Source organism: Heloderma suspectum, chromosome 2, assembly GCF_057233095.1.
Source record: "Heloderma suspectum isolate Gila_16-S chromosome 2, 16-S_ref, whole genome shotgun sequence".
Lineage (NCBI taxonomy): Eukaryota > Metazoa > Chordata > Lepidosauria > Squamata > Helodermatidae > Heloderma > Heloderma suspectum.
Window position 1 is genome coordinate 24,206,672 of NC_139459.1, and position 20,761 is coordinate 24,227,432.

The window sequence follows — 20,761 nt, forward strand, 5'->3', positions numbered from 1 at the left end:
ACTGAAATCCAACAGCAAATTGCCACTTTTCCCCATTAAACCAGTTACACTGTGCGTGTTGATTTATGCTAGTACAACATCATTAACACCCGCGGCCGGACAACTTTGGATCCTTCCCTTGATCTTTTAGAAACAAAGTAAGTGTCACATTACAGCTGCATGCAGTGATAGGCATATGGCTGCTTTTTGGTTGCAAGGCACTCTCGGAAGGAAGAACTTTGCAGCACAGAAGAGACGGGGAGAGGTTGTGTTTAACTCTTCTTGTAGCTGTCATCCTTCTGAAACACATCTCTCCACCAGCTGTCCCTCCCAACTTCGTAAACAATGGCTTGGAATCCAGGTAGGGGAGAGAAATGGCTGGAACGAGAAGGCTTAAGCACTCCCTCCTCCAGTGCAAAGCACCAATTCAGAAGGACACACTCTGCAAAAGAGAAGAGACTACAAGGATGCAATCCTATGCATGTTTAGACAGAAATAAGTCCTACATCTCCCAGCATCCCACACCCTGGGAGTTGTAGGATTTATTTCTGAGTGACACTGGGAGTTGTAGAACTTATTTCTGTCTAAACATGCATAGGATTGTACCCTAAGGCTATTATTGCACTTCCATGCAACATGTAGTTTGGCCCTTAGAAACTTGTCCACTGGTGCTAGTCTAAAGCATGTAAGTAGCTCATTATCCCTGTAGGTAGCTTGCTCCTAAAGTGAGGGAAAGTGTGGGTAATGGTAGTCTTATACGTTGACACTAGGGAAAGGTAAAAAAACAATTGCTTCCTTACTTGGAGGTGTCTTATTGACATTTTGGGAACCCTTAATCTAGAGAGGTATGCTATTTGAAGCTGCCAAGCTTGTGGTGCTGATGAGACTTCCATTTCCACCTCCCTCAATCTGACAGATTCCAAAACTGGGTATGTCTGCATACAGTTATAGTTTGATTAGCATTATCACCTACTGCCAAATTAAGAAGGGATGTGGCACAATTCTCTTGGTACAGATTTTCTGGAACAGGCTAGAAAAAATGGTTGAGACTCCTGAAGTCTGGGCGAATGAATATTTTGTAGTGCTAAAGGGGCTGGGAATAGAAGACCGCGGAGGAGATTTACATATGCAGAGTGAAGACTTCATACTATCAGAAGTCCCACTCAGATTCCAACACTGCAGTTAAGTCTTTAGCAAAAAAAGAAAGAAAGAAAAAAGAATGCTTAGATATTTATGAGCAACCATGAGAACTAGAAACGTGCTTAAAAAAATTCTTAAAGTCATGGGTCCACAAAAATGCCCATCTTTATATCTGGCAAAAGCCAAGCATTCTCCAGGCTCTGGAGGACAGGGACTCTCACACCAAGGCTCAGAGAGGTTTGGAAAGCAGTAGGATGCTTCACTTTCAGAGTTTTCTGTGGCTCAATTACACTTCAAGGAGATTTCCCCTACTCTTATGCAACTCAGAATTGGGAAAACAGAGGCTTGCTCCCAAAGATAAGTGAGGCTTCCAAGAAACACAAGGACCTGCAAAACTTAGCATGGTATTACAGAGAAATCCTAAAATGCTAAGAGCAAATACAGATTTTGGCCGGTTATCAAGACACAACTTAAATCCCTGCACTGATGACACCGGAAATCAACCCTCTATGTCAATGACTTGGAAAGCCTTGCTTTTTTTCAACTGGTTTAAACATGAGATGTTTTACGCCTCCCTGCTATTTACTGTCTGCTCAGAAAGGACTACTTTACACTTCTGAAGTACTGATTCAGTTCTGTTCTGGCACACTATCATTTTGCAAAATACAATTAAAAAAATCACTTACCTGTACATGATGTAACCAATGAACAGTACTGTTTGGACTGCTACAAATATAAAGAAATGTGATGTAGATAAACATGATGGAAACTGTGGCAACTCTGGACATTTGGGCTTTTCATTTGATGGCTAGAAGACAAGATGGTAGAATGATTTTTCAGCAAGTGTAATGCAGAAATATAGTCATGCAGGTGTACAAGTTTTGGTACGGCATCCTCCCACCTTGTCCTCATTGCAATTAAGGCCAGATGCTGCTGCTTCTCCTCACCACTGTGCCTCGTCACTTGCCAGGAAGAGACTTGAGAGGCGAGTAGATGCCCTTCCTTATCACCACCACTGTTTGCTCTCTGAGACAGAGGAAAAGGCCAAGCAGGGGACAACAGTATGGAACTGCAGCTGTAGGGACCAGGGTTCTTGGTGGCAGGTCTTCTGCAGAGGTGTATGCCTCAGCAAATGCACAGCATTCCAATCCCTGAAACTGGCCCAAGACCATTCAAGGGTAGAAATTTCTCCATTATGTTTTTACCGGCAATGTTGCCATTTGGATTTTGGACCTCTGATCTCAAAATGACTTGACATAGGCATACCACAGGAAAGCAATAAATGCCTTGAGACCACTATAGCAATAAAGCCAAGGGTCTACGTTACATTCAGCTACACCCAAGTGGTCCATTCACAAAAGGGGTAAGAGGGATCAGACATGGTACCAGATGAAAAAGCAGACTGGTATCACCATCTGAAGTGTGTTTACTCAGAAGCCTAAGTGATACCAGGAGGAGTTGCTCCCAGCCAAGTGTGCAGGCTCACAATCCAAGTGCCTGAAGATAACTGAAACACATTGAAGCAGTTTACGAACGGCCTGAAAAACTGGCCCATGAAGGGGTAGCTTTGCTAAAAGAACCAGTCAAGTCATAGCAACTACTGCTCCCCTCGCCATGTCTGCATCAGGAGCATTTGTCAGCAATTTTCTCCTAAAGTTACATCCCAGAACTAAGGTTGGGTAAGGGACCAGATGTTAGCGCAGTCCCTCTAAAAGCAGGATCAAACAGTATTCTGCATGCATCATCTTTGCCTCCTTTCAAAACACAGAAGCTTCTCTACCAAGTGCTTCTCTGCAAATGGTTTCACAGCTGGGTCTTGCATATATCACACCTGGTATAGGTAGGGCTGCAGGAACTGCCTTCCACAGACTTACAGGCATATCCAACTGACACATTCAAATAGCTTACATATGTTCAAAGCTGGCTGACATCAGGAATGTGGACCAGGAAGGGGTTGGGCAGGCTTGCAAATAACCACTTACCTATGGGGATTAATTGCCGTTAGGTGACCCAGGAGGGACATTGATATATTGGGAGGGGTTCCCCCTCCTTTTTCAGGTAATTGATGTGTGACAAATTAGCAACTACATAGGTATGCATGGGCTGGGGTCTTCCGTGGACTTATTTGCAAGACTGGGATCTACAACAAGGTTTGGCCCTGTAGTACATGATGGTAATTCACCCTGGTCGCATTACTCCTTCCCAAACAGACAATACCTGACAAAGCTATATTGGAGCATGATCAGTTTTACAGATGCCACTCAGTTACTATCACAAGTGAACTGCATACTCAGTTCAGTAGCCACTTGTGTCCTGTGACACTGGGCCTAGAGCTCATCACTTAGTTCTATAATGATGATGATGATGAACATTTCTATACTGCCCCATAGCCGAAGCTCTCTGGACAGTTTACAGAAGTTAAGAATACTAATTGTGCTACTAGTTTCTTCTGACTGGCTTAAGTGAAAGACGGGCATGTCTTGACACCAAGATCACCACACTCTCTGTGGCAGCACAAAGACCCACTGGAGTGAACTGCTTGGACATTAGACGCATATCGCAGTACCATGTTCCTCTGGACTAGATGTTCGATGTCCCTCTTTACTACATGGAGATGCTCCTTGATGTCATTGAAGTGCTGGGTTGTTTCATAGATTCCACCAGCAGGGCCAGCATGCTGAATGCCGCTGACAAGCCTCAATGTTTCTCCCACAGAGTTTCTGGAAAGAGACAAAAATCCACTGTCAGTGGTGACAATTATTTTTCCTCCCAAACTGAGGTTCTCTAGTAACTTACTCCTCTAGTAAGCCTCCGTCAGACAAGATTAAAAGCTTCTCAGGCCTTCTTATGATTGGAAGCCTAACAGCTTTCTTGGCACCATTTGCTTTGTTCACCAATGGATCAAAGAGAGTGAGCAAAGGCAGGCAAAGGGTTCTTCCCCCAGTGTAACAGCAGCAAGCATTCTGCCAGAATGGACATCTTATGGATCTCAGCCCTCCACTCCCATGAGCGAGCCAAGATGCAGCAAATGGAGTAAGCAACTGAAGGAAAAATTCTGCCAAGACCTCTGTAGCTGCTGACTCATAAGAACCACCATGCTGGATCAGACCAGGAATTCTGGTCTGCATTCAAGTCCAGCATTCTCTTCACATAGTGCCAACCACATGCTCCATTGCCCACAGGCAGGACATGAGGTCAACAGCACCCTCCCGTCCATGTTCCCCAGCAACTGGTGTACATCAGCATACTCCCTCTGATACTGGGGGTAGTCACTGATAACCTAATCCTCCATGAATTTGTCTAACCCTTTTAAAGAGCCAGTGTGGTGTAGTGGCTAGAGTGTTGGACTAGGAGTTGGGAGATCCGGGTTCTAGTCCCCACTCAAGACATGGAAGCTCACTGGGTGACTTTGGACCAGTCACAGACTCTCAGCCCAACCCATCTCACAGGGTTGTTGTTGTGAGGATAAAATGGAGGAGGAGGATTGTGTAAGCTGCTTTGGGTTCCTTAAGGAGGAAAAAAGGTGGGATATAAATGTAATAAAAAATAAATAAATAATTAAAATTTTAAAGCCATACAGATTGGTGGCCATCCCTATATCCTGTGGTAACGAATCCTAACTTATGTGCTGTGTGAAGATGTATCTTCTTTTTATCTGTTCTGGATCTCCCACCATTCAGCTTCATGGGATGACCTTGGTTTCCGAGTATTATGGGATGCCCATGCTTTGTTTCACATGGGAGTGCACCAGTGGATACAACAAATCTTGTTACCTACTTAATATTGTTTGATTCAAAATACAGCCCTGGTTAAAAGTCAGTCCACACGAAGCTTGTTGTGCTGACTGAATCTGGAGGTTTGGTCAAACACCTGCCCCATATCAAGGCATACTGAAATAGGTATCAAGAAAGACTTCAAGCTGGCCCAGCAGCCAATTGCATCTCTCTAGCAGGACACACATCACTTTGAGGACCACAGCTGTAAAAGTCAATTTCAGTTTTCCCAGAGGCAGTTTTCCCACTCATTCCCCCAATCCCCATTTGACATGGCAAATTATTTCAGCTCTTACAATACAATCCTATACATGTATACTCAGAAGTCTCACTGAGTGGGTAAAAGACTGCAGCCTTAATCCTTCTAAGCACAAATTTCCACTATTTTAAAAAATTCTGCAGCTGACAATGTACATGCGGAGTGCAACATGTTCCAATGCAAGCACTGATTCCAGCTGTGTGCAAAAAGTATCATGTGGCTATTGCAAAGCTTCCAAGACCCATTTGAATCAGAGTCTTCCAAAGCTGTAAATAATGTCATAATTCTAAGGTAGCTAAAATCTGTTTCAAGATGACAAACAAACCCCACTATGCTTTAGGGAACCACCCAGAGAGCTTCGGCTATTGGGCGGTATAGAAATGAAATGAATGAATGAATGAATGAATAAATAAATAAATAAATAAGGGATAAGCAAAAGACTTAGAACATGTGGCTTATGATTTACCTTTTACATGACAAAATTAATTTGCTGTATGCATCAGTGCAATATAGTATTATCTGGGAATAAATTCATTTCTGCTCTTATAGAAAAGAAAATTAAAGCCATAAGAAGTGCAGATGCTGTAACTGGTGATATAAGACATCTAAACTGATTGGATAATGGAGGCAGGTATGGTCCTTAATCAATATGTTTGTATAAGTTTTTTCTGTTGTGATGCCTCTTCCCAGTTGCAAAGAGGATTAGCGTCTACAGCTAAATATTATTTGAATGATAATCCTTTTCATTGTTAACAGAATAATCAAAGTCTATGTACTGAATTTGTTTCTATTAATTTACTTAAACTTTACATTTCCTTGGATAAAGAAGGCTTACTGCAACCCCTTGTTTAGCACCTTACCCTGTGGTCTTTAGTAAAGTTCTTTATTCAGTCATATAATAATCACAACTGCAACTTTAAAGTAATTAGAAAAAATGTAATCATTACTTTGTGGTAAACAACCAAATACACTATAATGTTTCATTAACTAGTTCTATGAGCTGAAGTTAAGATGCAAAATTTGCAGATATTAATGATTCCTCATTTAACCATTGCCAGTTGCACAAGACTTAAAATCTGCAGAACATTTGTCATCTCCATCTCAGAGATTTCATTTGATGCAGATGGAAGTTTTTTTAATACATTTATGGAGTAACACATATTAAAATTTATCTGAACTGCCTCTTGAACCCACCTGGAGCTCAGAACCTTAAGTTCAGAACCTTTTCAAGCTATGAAAGCTTGAAAGACCAGGTCTGCGGCCAGGGGGTCATTGCAGACTCCCAGCTGTCCATGGAGGCTCAGGTATCAGCTGTGAGCCAGGCAGCGCTGTACCAACTCTATCTGATGTGGTGGCTGCACCCCTACCTTCCCGACCATCTGCTCCCATCGGTAGTACATGCCTTGGTCTCCTCTCCTCTAGACTACTGTAATGTGTTCTATGTGGGGTTATGCTTGAAGATGGTTCGGAAGCTGCAGCTGGTGCAGAACGCGGTGGCTCGCCTGATTAAAGGCAGCCACCGGTGTGATCACATCACTCTGGTGCTGAAGGAACTGCACTGGTTACCAGTTGTTTTCTGGGCCAAATTCAAGGTGTTGGGTTTGACCTTTAAAACCCTATATGGTTCCGGCCCAGCCTACCTTAAGGAGCGCCTCCAGCAACACCAGACAGGCCGCTTAACAAGATCAGCCTCAGATGGCCTTCTCTCTGTCCCATCAGCCAGGACAGCTAGGCTGGTGAGGATGAGGGAGAGGACCCTCCCTGTGGTGGCCCCCACTCTGTGGAACTCCCTCCCTAGGGAACTCTGCCATGTCCCCTCTTTAATGAACTTCCACCATGCATTAAAAACATGGTTGTTCAGGCAGGCATTTGGGGTGGGTTAGGGTATTTGTTATATTTTAGGGACCGCGGTGGCTTAGCGGTTAAGACGCTGAACTGCAGACCGGAAGGTCGTCAGGACAGGAGTTCGAGACCGAATGCCGCATGACGGAGTGAGCTCCCGTCTTCAGTCCCAGCTCCTGCCAACCTAGCAGTTCAAAAGCAAGAAACTGCAAGAAGATAAATAGGTACCGCTTCGGCGAGAAAGGTAACAGCGTTCTGTGCACCTTGGTGTTCAGTCATGCTGGCCACATGACCACGGAAGCGTCTTTGGCCAGCACTGGCTCTTTGGCTTAGAAATGGAGATGAGCACCACCCCCTAGAGTCGGACACAACTGGCTGGGGACACCTTTACCTTTTTTTTTTTAAGGGTATTTTTAGAAATACGATGTTTTAAAGTAGAATTTTATTGTTTTAAAATTGTATTGCTGTACATCGCCCAGAGTGGCCAGGTGACCGGCCAGATAGGCAATTAAGAAATCCAATAAATAAACAAACAAACTATGGGGTAGGAGATTGAGTTTAGGATTTGAATTTTGGGGCTGGAATTCAAAACTTACTGAGACAAGGTCACTGAATGATCCTGGACTGATACCTTTCCTGGCCTCCTCTACTTGACACTACTGTCCCAGAGGTAGATGTTTACCTGCCATCAGTGTATACAGTTCAGAAAAAAACTGATTTGTTACATATTTACAATGAATACCCAGGTTTCAGAAAACATTGTTTTAGATCAAATCAGTGCAATTACTTATCCATTACCAAGACCAACACTTTGAAATATAATCACTTGAGATAAAGGTAACAGAAATACAAGTTTTAGGGACAACATGGCCCAGTAAATAGTTGATGTAGAGAACTTAGTTTCAATAATGCTTTGTTCAAGAGAAAGGGAGAGAGTGTTTTTTTTCCTATTGTCTACATAATCCAGAGATCTTTTCTAACAAAGCGATTAGGAAATATACACATCTTGACATAAAAAATTACATGGGCAATACATCTTTTCCATCTAGGCATGGCCCAGAAGACAGAGGGATGTTCATGCTTTTGTTTTATCCACAAGACATTCTTTAATCTCAAGCTGAAAATATTAAGATGTTATGCAAAAGCTTTCTTAATAAGTAGTCACTAAAAGGGCAGGCTTCTGATGTTAACAATGAAATCTCATTTACTTCTCCAGTATAGAGATTTGTCAAGAATATTAAAATGAAAGCTGTCCCCAAATAACATGGGTGAAAATGGAAGTGCATTCTATAATGTTTATTCTATAAAAGCTGACCTACTTAGGTACATTGAAGGAGCTATCCTTGAACTATTAATAAACATCATGGTTCAGAAATGTGGTGCGAAGAACCCCAGAAAATGCCTTACAAGGTATTAGAGGAGGTAATCCCCTTCCCTTACTCACAATTTAATATTGGTGGGGGGGAGGGACAGCAAACTCACAGGCATTCTGATCCTAAGTTCTTCCCTATAAGAAGTACCCAACAATGTAGCAGTTTATAAAAAAAAACTGATCATGAAGGTGCTCACCCTACCTCTAGGGGCAAATGTCCACACTAAGTACTTCACCTTTTGGAAGGAGGGCTGAGTGCCAGCTACATGGCTAAAGCTCTAGAAGTCCTGAATGTAGCTCTGCACAAGAACTCACTCAGATTCTCATCCTGACTACTGCCCCAAGCTCTGCTCCTGCATCAACAAGCCTTGTCCTGCAGCTATTGACAATTCTGCTGCAAGACTGATGGTTTTTCAGGCTCATACCTGGTATCCTCTCCTATTGCATCACAACGAACTTACCTGACATCTGTCTACATGAACATGTGCTATTTCAGCAGACAACCCCACATCTATCTGCTAGTGTGACGAGTACCCCTGGGAAGACTACAAGTAGGTTTTACTTGAATGTCTGAACAGAACAAATATGGATAGGAAAACAAATGACTGAAATATAAGCAGAAGATAACAAGCCTATAAGGGATTCTTATAACCAAAAGGTAACTAAGGCTGCAATCTTATACCCCCTTACCTGGGAGTAAGCCCCATTGAATGCAATGAGACTTCTGAGTAGACTTGCATAGAATTGTGCTGTAAATGTTACAATGAATGGTGCTATGAAGACTCCCCTAAGTTCTTTATGGACTTGTCCTGTATATCAATATAATTCCCACCTAAACAACATCCTGCATCTGCACCAGACAATATGAAAGTCGTATCAGAAAAAAAAAATCCAGGGCCGTTAACGTCCTTATTCACACATGCTCTTACTTCATTTCACCGACTTGTTTCAGGACCTCCTCTTGAGTTTTCACAACAGTGTCACGTTCTTGTTGGGAGACCTTAAGTGTAAAAAACAAACAAACAAAAACAGATGAGCAAATACATCCAACAGTGTTAGTGAAGAATGCCAGAGTAGAGGATTGTGCTATCTGAGGCACCTGCACCAACACTTTGCTACCTGTCCTTGCTGGCCTGGGACACCAGCTCCTCTTTTGGAAATTTCTTCTGTCACTGCAGAGACGTATCTTCTTTGCTCATCCAGAATCATGTCCAACTGCCTGTTGAGTTGCTTTATTTCAAGATGAATTCGGTTTTGGCCTTCAAAGATCTGCCTCAGCTCACGATCACTCACTGTCTCAAAGAGATCATCAGCTTAAAAAAAAGAAAGGGCATCCTAATTGTACGTTCTCAAATGGTCACAACTGGGCATTTGCTAATATGGTTACCACTTTCCCCTTCAGGCATTGCCATGGTATATTTCAGTGCATAAGTACTATGTACAATTCCTGTGAAACTTCTTCTCACAACCAGTAGTATTTTACACACCAAGGAATTCCAAGTGCCCTAATTTGGCATTGATGTGCACAGATAAAGGTGAGGGAGACAAGGCAGTGCAGACAACTTTGTTCACAGCAGAACAGCATGTAAGCCTGTAGTTAAATGTTTCGAAGTGTCTTTAATTCAATGGGAAGATGTTTCCAACCACACAGCCCAACTTAGAAGAAAGTATACAGGACGTCTGCAGACAAAGAACTCTCCTCATAATGCTGCTAAGCTAAAAGTGCGATCCTATACTTGAAAGCACGTCCCACTGAGTTGAATGGGACTTACGTGCAGGTAAGTACAGGTTTTCAGCCTAAAAGAAAGGATGTAAGGATTCAGGCTGAGGCTTCTACCATGGACATTACCCTGACTGGTATCCACTCCGCTGGCCCCTAGTTCTTCAGTTATCACATACTAGTTTTTCTCCTCCCACCTTCAAAAAAATCACGGCTGTTTAGAAGGCAAGGTGGGGCACCTGCTGGGAACTTTTAATGGCAACCTAGGAAGCTTTCCAATTTTGTATTATATTCATAATGGTTTTCAAATAGTGTCATATATGTTGGGCAAAATAATATAATAAAGCCACAAACTGGGCAATATTGTATTCATAATGTTTTTTAAAGAGTGCTACGTATGTTGGAATATAGCCACAAATTAGGAAAGGGGTGCCATAAGAACATAGAATCATAGAATAGGGCTGGAAGGGGCCTACAAGGCCATTGATTCCAACCCCCTGCTCAATGCAGGAATCCAAGTCAAAGCATCCCTGACAGATGGCTGTCCAGCCTCGTCTTGAACGCCTCCAGTGTGGGAGAGCCCACCACCTCCCCAGGCAACTGGTTCCATTGTTGTATTGCTCTAACGGTCAGGAAGTTCTTCCTGAAGTTCAGCCGGAATCTGGCTTCCTGTCACTTATTACAGCCCATTCTTCCGTGTCCTGCACTCTGGGATGATCGAGAAGAGATCCTGGTATTCTTCTCTGTGACAACCTTTCAAGTACTTGAAGAGTGCTATCATATCTCCCTCAGTCTTCTCTTCTCCAGGCTAAACATGCCCAGTTCTTCCAGTCTCTCCCTCATAGGGCTTTGTTTCCATTCCCCTGATCCTCTTCGTTGCATCCTCTGAACCCTCTCCAGTTTGTCTGCATCCTTCTTAAAATGTGGTGCCCAGAACTAGACACAGCACTCCAGATGAGGCCTAACCAGTGCTGAGTAGAGGGGAACTAGTATTTCCCGAGATTTGGGAGCTATGCTTCTATTAATGCAGCTCCAAATAGCATTTGCCTTTTTTGCAGCCACATCAAATTGTTGGCTCATATTCAGCTTGTGATCGACAACAATTCCAAGATCTTTCTCGCTTGTAGTGTTGTTGAGCCACGTATCCCCCATCTTGTAACTGTGCATTTGGTTTCTTTTTGGTTTCAAGGTGCAGAACTTGGCATTTATCCCTATTAAATGTCATTATGTTGTTTTCTGCCCAGCGCTCCAGTCTATCCAGATCACTTTGAAGTGATCTCTAGCTGAAGTTCACATGCTGGACATATCCAACTTTTTGTTGCATTGCTAACTGAAGAAATATAATTGGACGCCTCTTCAAATTTCATCTGGATTCAAGTGTGGTAACTCTGGAGCTACAGAAATTGCTAGCTGTTTCTCACGCAGACAATGCAGCAAAGAATCATATTCGTTTAGTATCAAATCAAGACTGATGCATCACTAGGAAAGTAAACCCTCAAACCAAACCAAGTCATGCATCTTTCCCCCGTCGAGCCTGTCACTTGGCCACTTACTAGGCTGCCCTTGCACATCAGGGTGCTCTTTCTGAAACTCCTCCTTCTTTTTGTCCAGCTCTTGCTGGAAATGCTCGAACTCTTCTTGATATTTCTCTTTATCCTTTTCAGGAATTTCTGCATCAGGAGGAGGCTATAAAACCAATTTTAAGAGATTATTTAAGCGGGTAATGTAAAAATATTTCCAGCTGAGATTTTTGGTATTTTGCCCTCAGGACTACAACCCCATGGACACAACTGACATTCTGAAGACACCCTACTCAGGCATCAAGGGCTCACACGATTACCACTGTGTGACGGGAACAGTGGGGTTGCACGCATGGGCCTTACCCATGTCCCCTGCCAGACCCACACCATGTCATAGATGCATAGGGGGCAGGAAAGGTCTGAAGCAAAGGGCAGCTGTGCGCATATAGGCTCCCCACACATTTAGAAGGCTGCGTGATAAGGGTTCCAAATTGTGTGGGCAAGCTCCCTACTTTAGAACTTCTCCTACACGTGGGGCACAGTAGGGCCAGCAATGGGGACACCATGGTGGGGGTGGGGCCACAAAGTTTTGCTCCACTCTCCCCCTTGTGGAAGGACCTAAGTGCTTCCTAGAGTTAGCCTTTGTTCACATGATTAAGGTCTTCATATAAACTAACAAATCCTCAGTATACCACTTTTTCCTGGCTCGCATGTGTGAGCACGGGGAGGCCAAATCAAAAATCTTAGAAAGCTTGAGGAAAGGATTACAGAATCAAGATGCCACCAGCTACTACTTGGAACCCACCATATTGATGAAGGTTGAATCTAAATCCTGTTGTCAGTGACATGAAGCTAAAAATTATGGACTGCTTTACAATTTACTACTAGGGCTTGATAGCTTCCACCTTAAGGATCAACATGAAATTGTCTGTCTTTCAACTAAAATATGTGGCTTTCCAGCAAGTTATCCTCCTTAACTCAAGGCTCAGCATCATTAATGGAGAGTAAAATTTAAGGTAATATGTTAAAATTCAAGTACAAATAGGCAAATAAAGTCCACTGAAAGGAGACTGCTACCAAAATCCCATTTTTCTTAAAATCCCCCCAGGTGCACATTGTATACTTTCATTTATTTATTTCATTTCTATACCGCCCAATGGCCGAAGCTCTCTCATTTCTATACTGCCCAATAGCTGAAGCTATACTCATCCCTTGTTCCACTTACAAAATGGGGAACACTTGCTCTGCACACTCTGAGACTGAGATATTATTCAGTGCTGAAGAGAACGGGGAAAGCCTCTCTTAGTCCCTATGAGCATGTACATCTCAAAGAAAGTGTTACCATCTATGGATGCCTACCGCTACTTTGCCAGGCTCCGTCAACTGGAAAGTCAGGAAAGACAAGACATCATGGTCATCTGGATAAAAATTCCAAACATATCAAGTTATTAGTCCCAGTTGTTCTAATACAGCAGAATAACTTTATCGATATATAACTCTCCCCTCACCTGACTCATTGCATATTCATCACCTTCAGGCCATGATGCAGGGGGCAACATTCCACATTACGATTGCTGGGATGCATGTGTGTTTATGTACTGACAGGCTCAGCAGCAGCACCAGGGGCACCGTTAGAAAAGGGCCCACCTGGGCACAGGCCCCGGATCTTTTTTTGAGCTGTGCCCCAGATCTTTTGAACTGTCTTAATCGCCATTTTTTTTACATTTTCCCATTGACTTGCATTGGAAAACAGAAATGGCCATAACTTTTTTAGTTTGTATTATAAATACATGAAATCTGGAGACCTGATAGCCCCCATGGATCTGATTAAACGTGCCCAATTTCAGGCAGTTAGGTCCAGCAGCCTTTCTGCTAGTCACAGGTAAAATTAGCTATTTTCAAGAAAATCTGTCAAAGCAAACAGCTATATTTTTTTTTGTGCTTCCACATAAGTGCATGGAATTTGGGGACCTAGCAGCCCCTGTGGAGCTGGCTGAGCTTGCCAAAGTTCAGACAGTTAGGTCCTGTGGCTTTTGTGCTAGCCATGCATAAAGTTTCCTTTTTTGAAAGACTAAAACAAAAAGTAAAAAACTGTCAAGCCACACAGGGGATTAGAGATTCCAATCAGAAGGTGTTTAAGGTGACCATTAGGAGGTCAATATCCCTAATCTCTGGTGCATGGTTTTTTTGAGGTGCAAAAAACCTCTCTCCTGCTACTTTTCTGCTGTTACATGCCCACTGTTAGGAGCTTGCTTGCAATGAAATTTTGAAGAGGGAGAAGGAAGAGCTCCGTGTGAAATATTGGTATTTCACACAGCATCTGATTTTACTGCCCCAAACTGGAACCTTTGGATTCTTCAGAAGTTTAGTAGCTTCAGTACAGCAAAGGATCCAATCAGCCTCCACAAACTTCTTTCTCCCCCGCCACTTTAATTTCTCCTAAATAGCTGTAGGTCTCAAATTCTCCTCATAAAGCAGAACACCTCATAAAATTAATTTAAGTATGTGCAATCCTTACAAACCCTCCAGTGCCTTCTAAATCCCTCTGAAGTACTACCTCTCTGAAAGGAGCCACTTGGCTTAGGGAATTCTCTCTACCTCCCCCCCAATCCCCACACATTTCCAATCACCATTCTTCTTTCCTTCTTCCTTCCCCTATCCTGTTCTTTCTTTCTCTCTCTTCTTTATTCTACCCAGAGCATATCTTGAAGAATTCTTAAAGAGAATTCTCTTTGACGGGCAAGAGAAGTTCTGAGCTGTATTTGACTTCATACAAACAGACAAGAGGGTTTGTTTTTCTCCTTCTTTTAGAAAAGTGGGTTCACATGGTTGCAGAGAAACAAATCTGGGGCTGTTTTGTTTGTCAGTTGCCATTCTCCAGCAATAGGGAGGGCTGTAGCTCAGTGGTAGAGCACATGCTTGGCATGCAGAAGGTCCCGGGTTCGATCCCCAGCATCTCCAGGTAGGGCGAGGAAAGAATCTGGCCTGAAACCCTGGAAAGCCACTGCTGCCAGTCAGTGTCAACGATACCGGTTTAGATGGACCCAGGGTCTGACTCGGTATCAGGCAGCTTCCTATGTTCCTATGAACAGAAAGCTTTAATAAAAATAAGAGTTTGGAGTTTGTTTTTTAAGTGGAGGGGAGATAAATACTGCTCATTAATACAGACCTATGTATGCCTACTCAGAAGCCCCATTATTTAATGAGGCTTACCCTCAGGAAAGCATGCATAGGATTCCAGCACAAGTTACTTTTGCAGGGAGGTTTGCACCCTGATGTTCTGCATGTTTACTCAGAAATAAGTCCTGAGATATGGGCATGGTACTGCAGGCTTAATACAGTGCCTACCCAATTCTGTCTAATCAACTGACTACCCAGCTCAGTACTATGCATGTTTTGTTGTGTGCGTGCATGCGTGCATGTGTGTTTGCATGAACTCTAGCTTCAGTGGTGAGGGAAAGAGACTTAGTACATGCTCAGAGTTTCTCCATAACTTAACCCTAGTTTTGAAAACAGACTCACTGGATGAATCCTGGTGATGTACTGGCACAAATGAAGTTATGGGGAGAAAGATACAATGAGAACTTGTGCATAACAAGGAGGAGGTAGAGAGGAGTTGCACAAAACAAGCCATCTATTTTTATGAAGGGTTGCTGGAGGATGGTAGGATGAGGACAGACGGTTGCATGGAGGAAATGGAATTGGTTGGGGGAGAATGTAAGTGCTCAGTGGTGAAAGAAAAGCATTCTGCTTATGCTCAGAGGCACTCTATTTAAGAACGTCAGAACAGCCCTGCTGCATCAGACCAAGGTCCATCTAGTCCAGTATTCTGTTCACACAGTGGACAACCAGATGCTCACAGGAAACCCACAAGCAGGACATCAGTGCAATAGCACCTTCCCACTCATGTTCCCCTGTGTCAGGGTGGATACTGAGCCCATAGAATTCCAGAGTAGTTCTGATTCGGAGGAAGAGCAATCGCTCCTGGGAGAGGAGCGCGCCCCTTTTTCCCAGGGCCCGCAGCTGACAGAGTTTCCTCCCACCCACATTCCTAGATTAGAAAGCAGTCCAGGGAGTGACCCAGCACCGATAGCAGACTGGTTGGATGTGCGGCGCCGACGCAGAGAGCGGCGCCAAATGGAGAGCGCGGAAAGGAGGCGTAGCGCCCGGTTGGCGCTCAAAGAACGGTTGCACCCAGCGGATCCAAGGGAAAAGGGGAGGGATTCTCCCTAGTCCTTATATTCAGGGGTCTGCCAGTAATTGCTTTTCAAATGGGGACCAACTGTTCTAACTTAGGGCATAGGGATGCTGCTGCTCAGATCTAGTTGCTACCTGTAGAGCTGTTAAGTTGTAAAAGAAGAATAAAGCTTTGAAAAGAATCCCTTTGTCTGTGTCTGGACTTGGCTACTGGATTAGACTGAGAGCCCTCCAAGGAGCCCTTGACAGCTTGGTCCCCGTTTCTCTTTTTTTTCCTCTCCTCTCTCCCTCTTTTCTCCTACTGCCTTATGGAGGGTGCTGGGAACCCAACGGTGCAAGCTCTGGTGCAAGAAAACCAGATGCTCCATGATCAGATGGCTCAACGGACGGCTGCCGTGCAGAATCTACAGGCAACGTTTCAACCCCCCCCAACCTCCTATTCCCCCCTGCCGCAAGTGCCCGGTGGCATTGCCAGAGAAGTTTTCTGGTGAGAGAGGACTTTTTCAGATTTTCAGGGCCCAGTCAGAGCTGTACATGCGTCTTAGACCTGAGGATTTCCAGACGGAACAGGTTCATGTGGGTTCTGTTGTTAATCTACTGTCGGGCATGGCCGCTAAATGGGCTTCAGGACTTCTTCTCGCTAATGACGCCCTGCTCGGGGACTATCAAGGTTTCATGACAGCCATGGCACGTTTTTTCGGTGACCCCCTGTGCACGCAGACGGCTTCTCAGGAGATTTGCCACCTCCGGCAGGGCAAGGACTCAGTTTCCAGCTATGCGACAACCTTTCGCTTGCTGATGCAGGATTTACAATGGAATGATGCTGCGCTAGTGGCTCAGTTTTTGGATGGTTTGAACGACGAGATCTTAGATGAGTTGGCGCACACGCCCTGCCCGCCTACTTTGGAGGAGCTCATCCAGACCTGCCTTCAGATAGATAGTCAACTGGAGGGGCGCCGCCAGACCCGGAGGGACCCCAGGAACCGGGATTTCCCTCCTCCCATTCCCCCACGTTTCCTGCCTCCTTCCCCACCCCCCACTCCGGTGATGGGGGTGGAGGAGACCCCGATGCAGCTGGGGGCTACCCAAGCCTCACTGCCGCCAGAGGAGCTTCAGCGCTGGCGAGTTGAGCGCCGATGTTTTCGATGTGGAAGTCTGGGACATTTCGCCAAGACCTGCCCAGTTCAATCCACGGCTCTGCTGCCTCCTCCTCCTCTTCCCCAGGCTTGACTAGACTGCCCCCCAAGCTTGTTGGGGGCCTCCAGTGTGGGGGTCAGCTCCCCACCGGCTGGGTGCCTTCCCCAACCCCCCCCTACCCTCCCATCTTCGGTTGCATGTTCACCTCCTCTCCCCACAGCGGGGTGGGGTGGAGGCACTAGCTTTAGTGGACTCGGGGGCTACGATCAGTTTCATGGATGAGACCTTCGCCCTCTTACACGGGATTCCTACCCTGCCCCTTCCTGCCCCCTTCGCAGTGCAGACCATTGGTGGGCGTCCTCTCTGTTCGGGCGAGGTGACCCGTATTACAGTTCCAATCACTCTATGCGCCCAGTCACACGTTGAGCAGATTCAATTTCACTTAGCCAAGGTTCCCTTATACCCAATTGTGCTGGGTTTTTCCTGGCTTTCTAAGCACAACCCTCAGATTTCTTGGAGTTTGCATCTCCCTACTGCTGGGAGCATTGCCTCATGGAGGAGGCGCCAGTCCCTGCCCAGGCCTTCACCCTCCCCCCCCCCTTCTCTGCTTCTGGCAGTCCTTCAGCTACCGTCATCCTCCCAGAGAAGTATGCAGCTTTTCGACATGTGTTTGACAAGAAGGAGACTGACTGGCTTCCCCCCCAAGGCCCGGCAGCAGCTGCGGTGCCTCACTCTTGGGAAGAGCTCCTTCACTCTGCACAGGCTCAGGATGATTTTGTTCGCACAAAGGTGCAGGAATTGGGGCTAGCCTCTGCCCCACCCCCCACTCTACCCCCTTTTCTTTGCGAGGTGGCCTGCTTTACCATTCCGGCCGGGTCTATGTGCCTTCTAGACCCCTCTGCGAGAGGGTCCTCCATCAGTGCCATGACTCCCCCACAGCGGGGCATTTTGGCGTCGCCAAGACCCTGCATGGAGTGACTAGGGATTTTTGGTGGCCTCGTGTGTGTCAGGATGTCAAGTCCTATGTCGCCTCCTGCCCACCCTGCCAGCGAGCGAAGGCCCCCTCAGGCAAGCCCACAGGCTTGCTTCACCCCCTGCCTACCCCCTCTGGACCTTGGAAGCTGCTCTCCCTTGACTTCATCACTGACTTGCCTCGCTCACACGGTAAGACCACTATTCTGGTGGTGGTGGATTTGTTTTCTAAGATGGCCCATTTCATCCCCTGCTCAGGGTTGCCCACAGCGAGGGAGACGGCGGAGCTGTTCGTGACGCATGTTTTCCGCCTCCACGGATGGCCCGAGGGCCTCATTTCCGATAGGGGGGCCCAATTCACTGCCCATTTCTGGAGGGAGCTACTGGCGTTGCTCCATGTGACGCTCCGTCTTTCCTCCGCCCACCATCCACAGACAGACGGTCAGACCGAGCGCACCAATGCGACTCTGGAGCAATATCTGCGCTGTTATGTCAATTACCAGCAAGATGACTGGGTTTCCTTGCTGCCTCTTGCAGAATTTGCTTATAACAATGCCTGCCATGCTTCCACCCACCAAACTACATTTTTTGCCAGTTTTGGTTACCACCCCAAGGCCGTCCCATCCACCCTAGCTCCCTCTTCGGTGCCAGCGGCCCAGGACTTTTTAGAGGAGTTGCGAGCGGTACACCACTTCTTACGGGACTCCCTCGAGCAAGCCAAGACAGCTTACAAGGCCTCGGCAGACCGGTGGCGCCAGCCGGGTCCGTCTCTGCAACTGGGGGACTGGGTTTGGTTGTCCACCCAATACCTCCCCTCTCACTCGCCCGCACGGAAGCTCGCGCCTCGCCGCATGGGGCCTTCCAGGTTACGGCCCAGATTAACCCTGTTGCTTTTCGCCTGGCTCTCCCCTCCTCCATGAAGATCCATCCTGTTTTTCACTGGTCCTTGCTGTCCCCCCTCGTTTCTGGCGATCCTCATCGCTCAGTCGGCTCCCCCCCACCGCCAGTGCGGGTGGAGGGGGAGGAGGAGTTTGAGATCGCGGAGATTTTGGACTCCCACCTTTCTCGTGGCCGCTTGCAATATCTGGTTGACTGGAAGGGGTACGGGCCTGATGAGCGATCCTGGGAACCCGCAGAAAATGTGCATGCTCCGTTGCTGCTGCGGCGCTTCCACCGGCTGTATCCCCACAAGCCCGGGGCCCCAGGGGAGGAGCAAGACGGGGGGCCTCATGGGAGCGGGGATGATGTCAGGGTGGACACTGAGCCCATAGAATCCCAGAGTAGTTCTGATTCGGAGGAAGAGCAGTCGCTCCTGGGAGGGAAGCACGCCCCTTTTTCCCAGGGCCCGCAGCTGACAGAGTTTCCTCCCACCAACATTCCTAGATTAGAAAGCAGTCCAGGGAGTGACCCAGCACCGACAGCAGACTGGTTGGATGCGCGGCGCCAAATGGAGAGCGCGGAAAGGAGGCTAAGCGCCCGGCTGGCGCTCAAAGAACGGTTGCGCCCAGAGGAGCCAAGGGAAAAGGGGAGGGATTCTCCCTAGTCCTTATATTCAGTGGTCTGCCAGTAATTGCTTTTCAAACGGGGACCAACTGTTCTAACTTAGGGCATAGGGATGCTGCTGCTCAGATCTAGTTGCTACCTGTAGAGCTGTTAAGTTGTAAAAGAAGAATAAAGCTTTGAAAAGAATCCCTTTGTCTGTGTCTGGACTTGGCTACTGGATTAGACTGAGAGCCCTCCAAGGAGCCCTTGACACCCTGCTGCTAACATTGGTGAAATGTAAATAAATTCTAGCAATTCTAAAGTTGCATTCATACATATCCTTCAGAAACTTTACAGGTTTCTTGCCTGGCGAACACCTATAATGACCTGTGCGTTTGCACACAATTTAGCCAAAAACTATTGGGGAAGGGGTGAAGTGAAGGGAAAGCAAATCACCCCCACCCCCAAATTGGAGAACTCCCCTTCCACATGAACTGCTGCACCTATCCTTCTGAAACTTTGCTGGTTTCTTACTTAGGGACAACTCTGGTCTGTCTGTGATTTTCAGAACAATGGTCCACAAGGAAAATAAGGAAATAAGTATGTCCTCTTTTGGAGACCTCAAAATGTCAAGGCCACCCTTGTAGCTATCATTCTGAAATTTGGCAGACATGATCTCCTGTGATGGGGCAATGAATCCTGACATTTTAATGCAATCCTTCCAAGTAATAAAAATGTTAATGGCAGTTCTGTTTAAAAGAAAATCAAAATATAAACCCTGCACCCATTTTTCTGACATTGGACAGGTGCAATCCCCTTCTAAGGGACTACTGTGCCTGAAATTATCATCCAGTTCTGACCAAAAAAAAAAAGTTACCTTTTCCCCAATTTCCCATGGTAGTCAACAGGAAGCATAAAGACTCATTTTTCCAAACATTGACTCAGGTTTGGTGCCAAGCAGAAGCGGGATGTTTTCCAAAACGCTGAATCGGGGTCTGAGTTGAAGAGGTGTGTGTGTGTGTGTGTGTGTGTGTGTGTGTGTCAGACCACACTTCTTATATATGTATGTAATCTATACACACATGCAAACACACCACATGCACACGCACATACACACACATATATGTTAGAGGTGTGCTTAGACTCGGATATATATATTATATATATGCAAATTTGTGTTATGACCCTGTGCCCCAGATCTTTTAAGAACCTAGCAATGCCCCTGATCAGCACATAGCACAGTGGGGCAAGTTCCAGGTGCCCAGAGGCCCACTGCAGCCAATGCTGACAACACTGCATTTTTATTAAGATACCCCGCACTGAGTGGAGAAGCAGCAGACTGGGTAACTGAAGCAACCATCTTCTCCT

The 20,761-nt window shown here is 45.8% G+C and overlaps 1 protein-coding gene across 6 annotated transcripts in view; it reads right to left on the bottom strand.

Moving 5' to 3' along the window:
• The window catches only part of LMAN1 (lectin, mannose binding 1), a 38,531-nt gene that overhangs the window by 3,597 nt on the left and 14,173 nt on the right, over positions 1-20,761 (bottom strand). For all 6 annotated transcript variants that reach the window (XR_014787521.1, XR_014787524.1, XR_014787523.1 and 3 more), the window contains exons 7-12: positions 12,965-13,023; positions 11,639-11,771; positions 9,485-9,678; positions 9,295-9,365; positions 3,686-3,839; positions 1,806-1,927 (exon numbers count right to left, since the gene is read on the bottom strand). Coding sequence is in view for 1 of the 6 variants with exons in the window: in XM_084833005.1 (XP_084689131.1) it covers positions 1,806-1,927; positions 3,686-3,839; positions 9,295-9,365; positions 9,485-9,678; positions 11,639-11,771; positions 12,965-13,023 (733 nt within the window). In the remaining 5 variants the exon portion in view is untranslated. The remainder of the gene's footprint in view (positions 1-1,805; positions 1,928-3,685; positions 3,840-9,294; positions 9,366-9,484; positions 9,679-11,638; positions 11,772-12,964; positions 13,024-20,761) is intronic.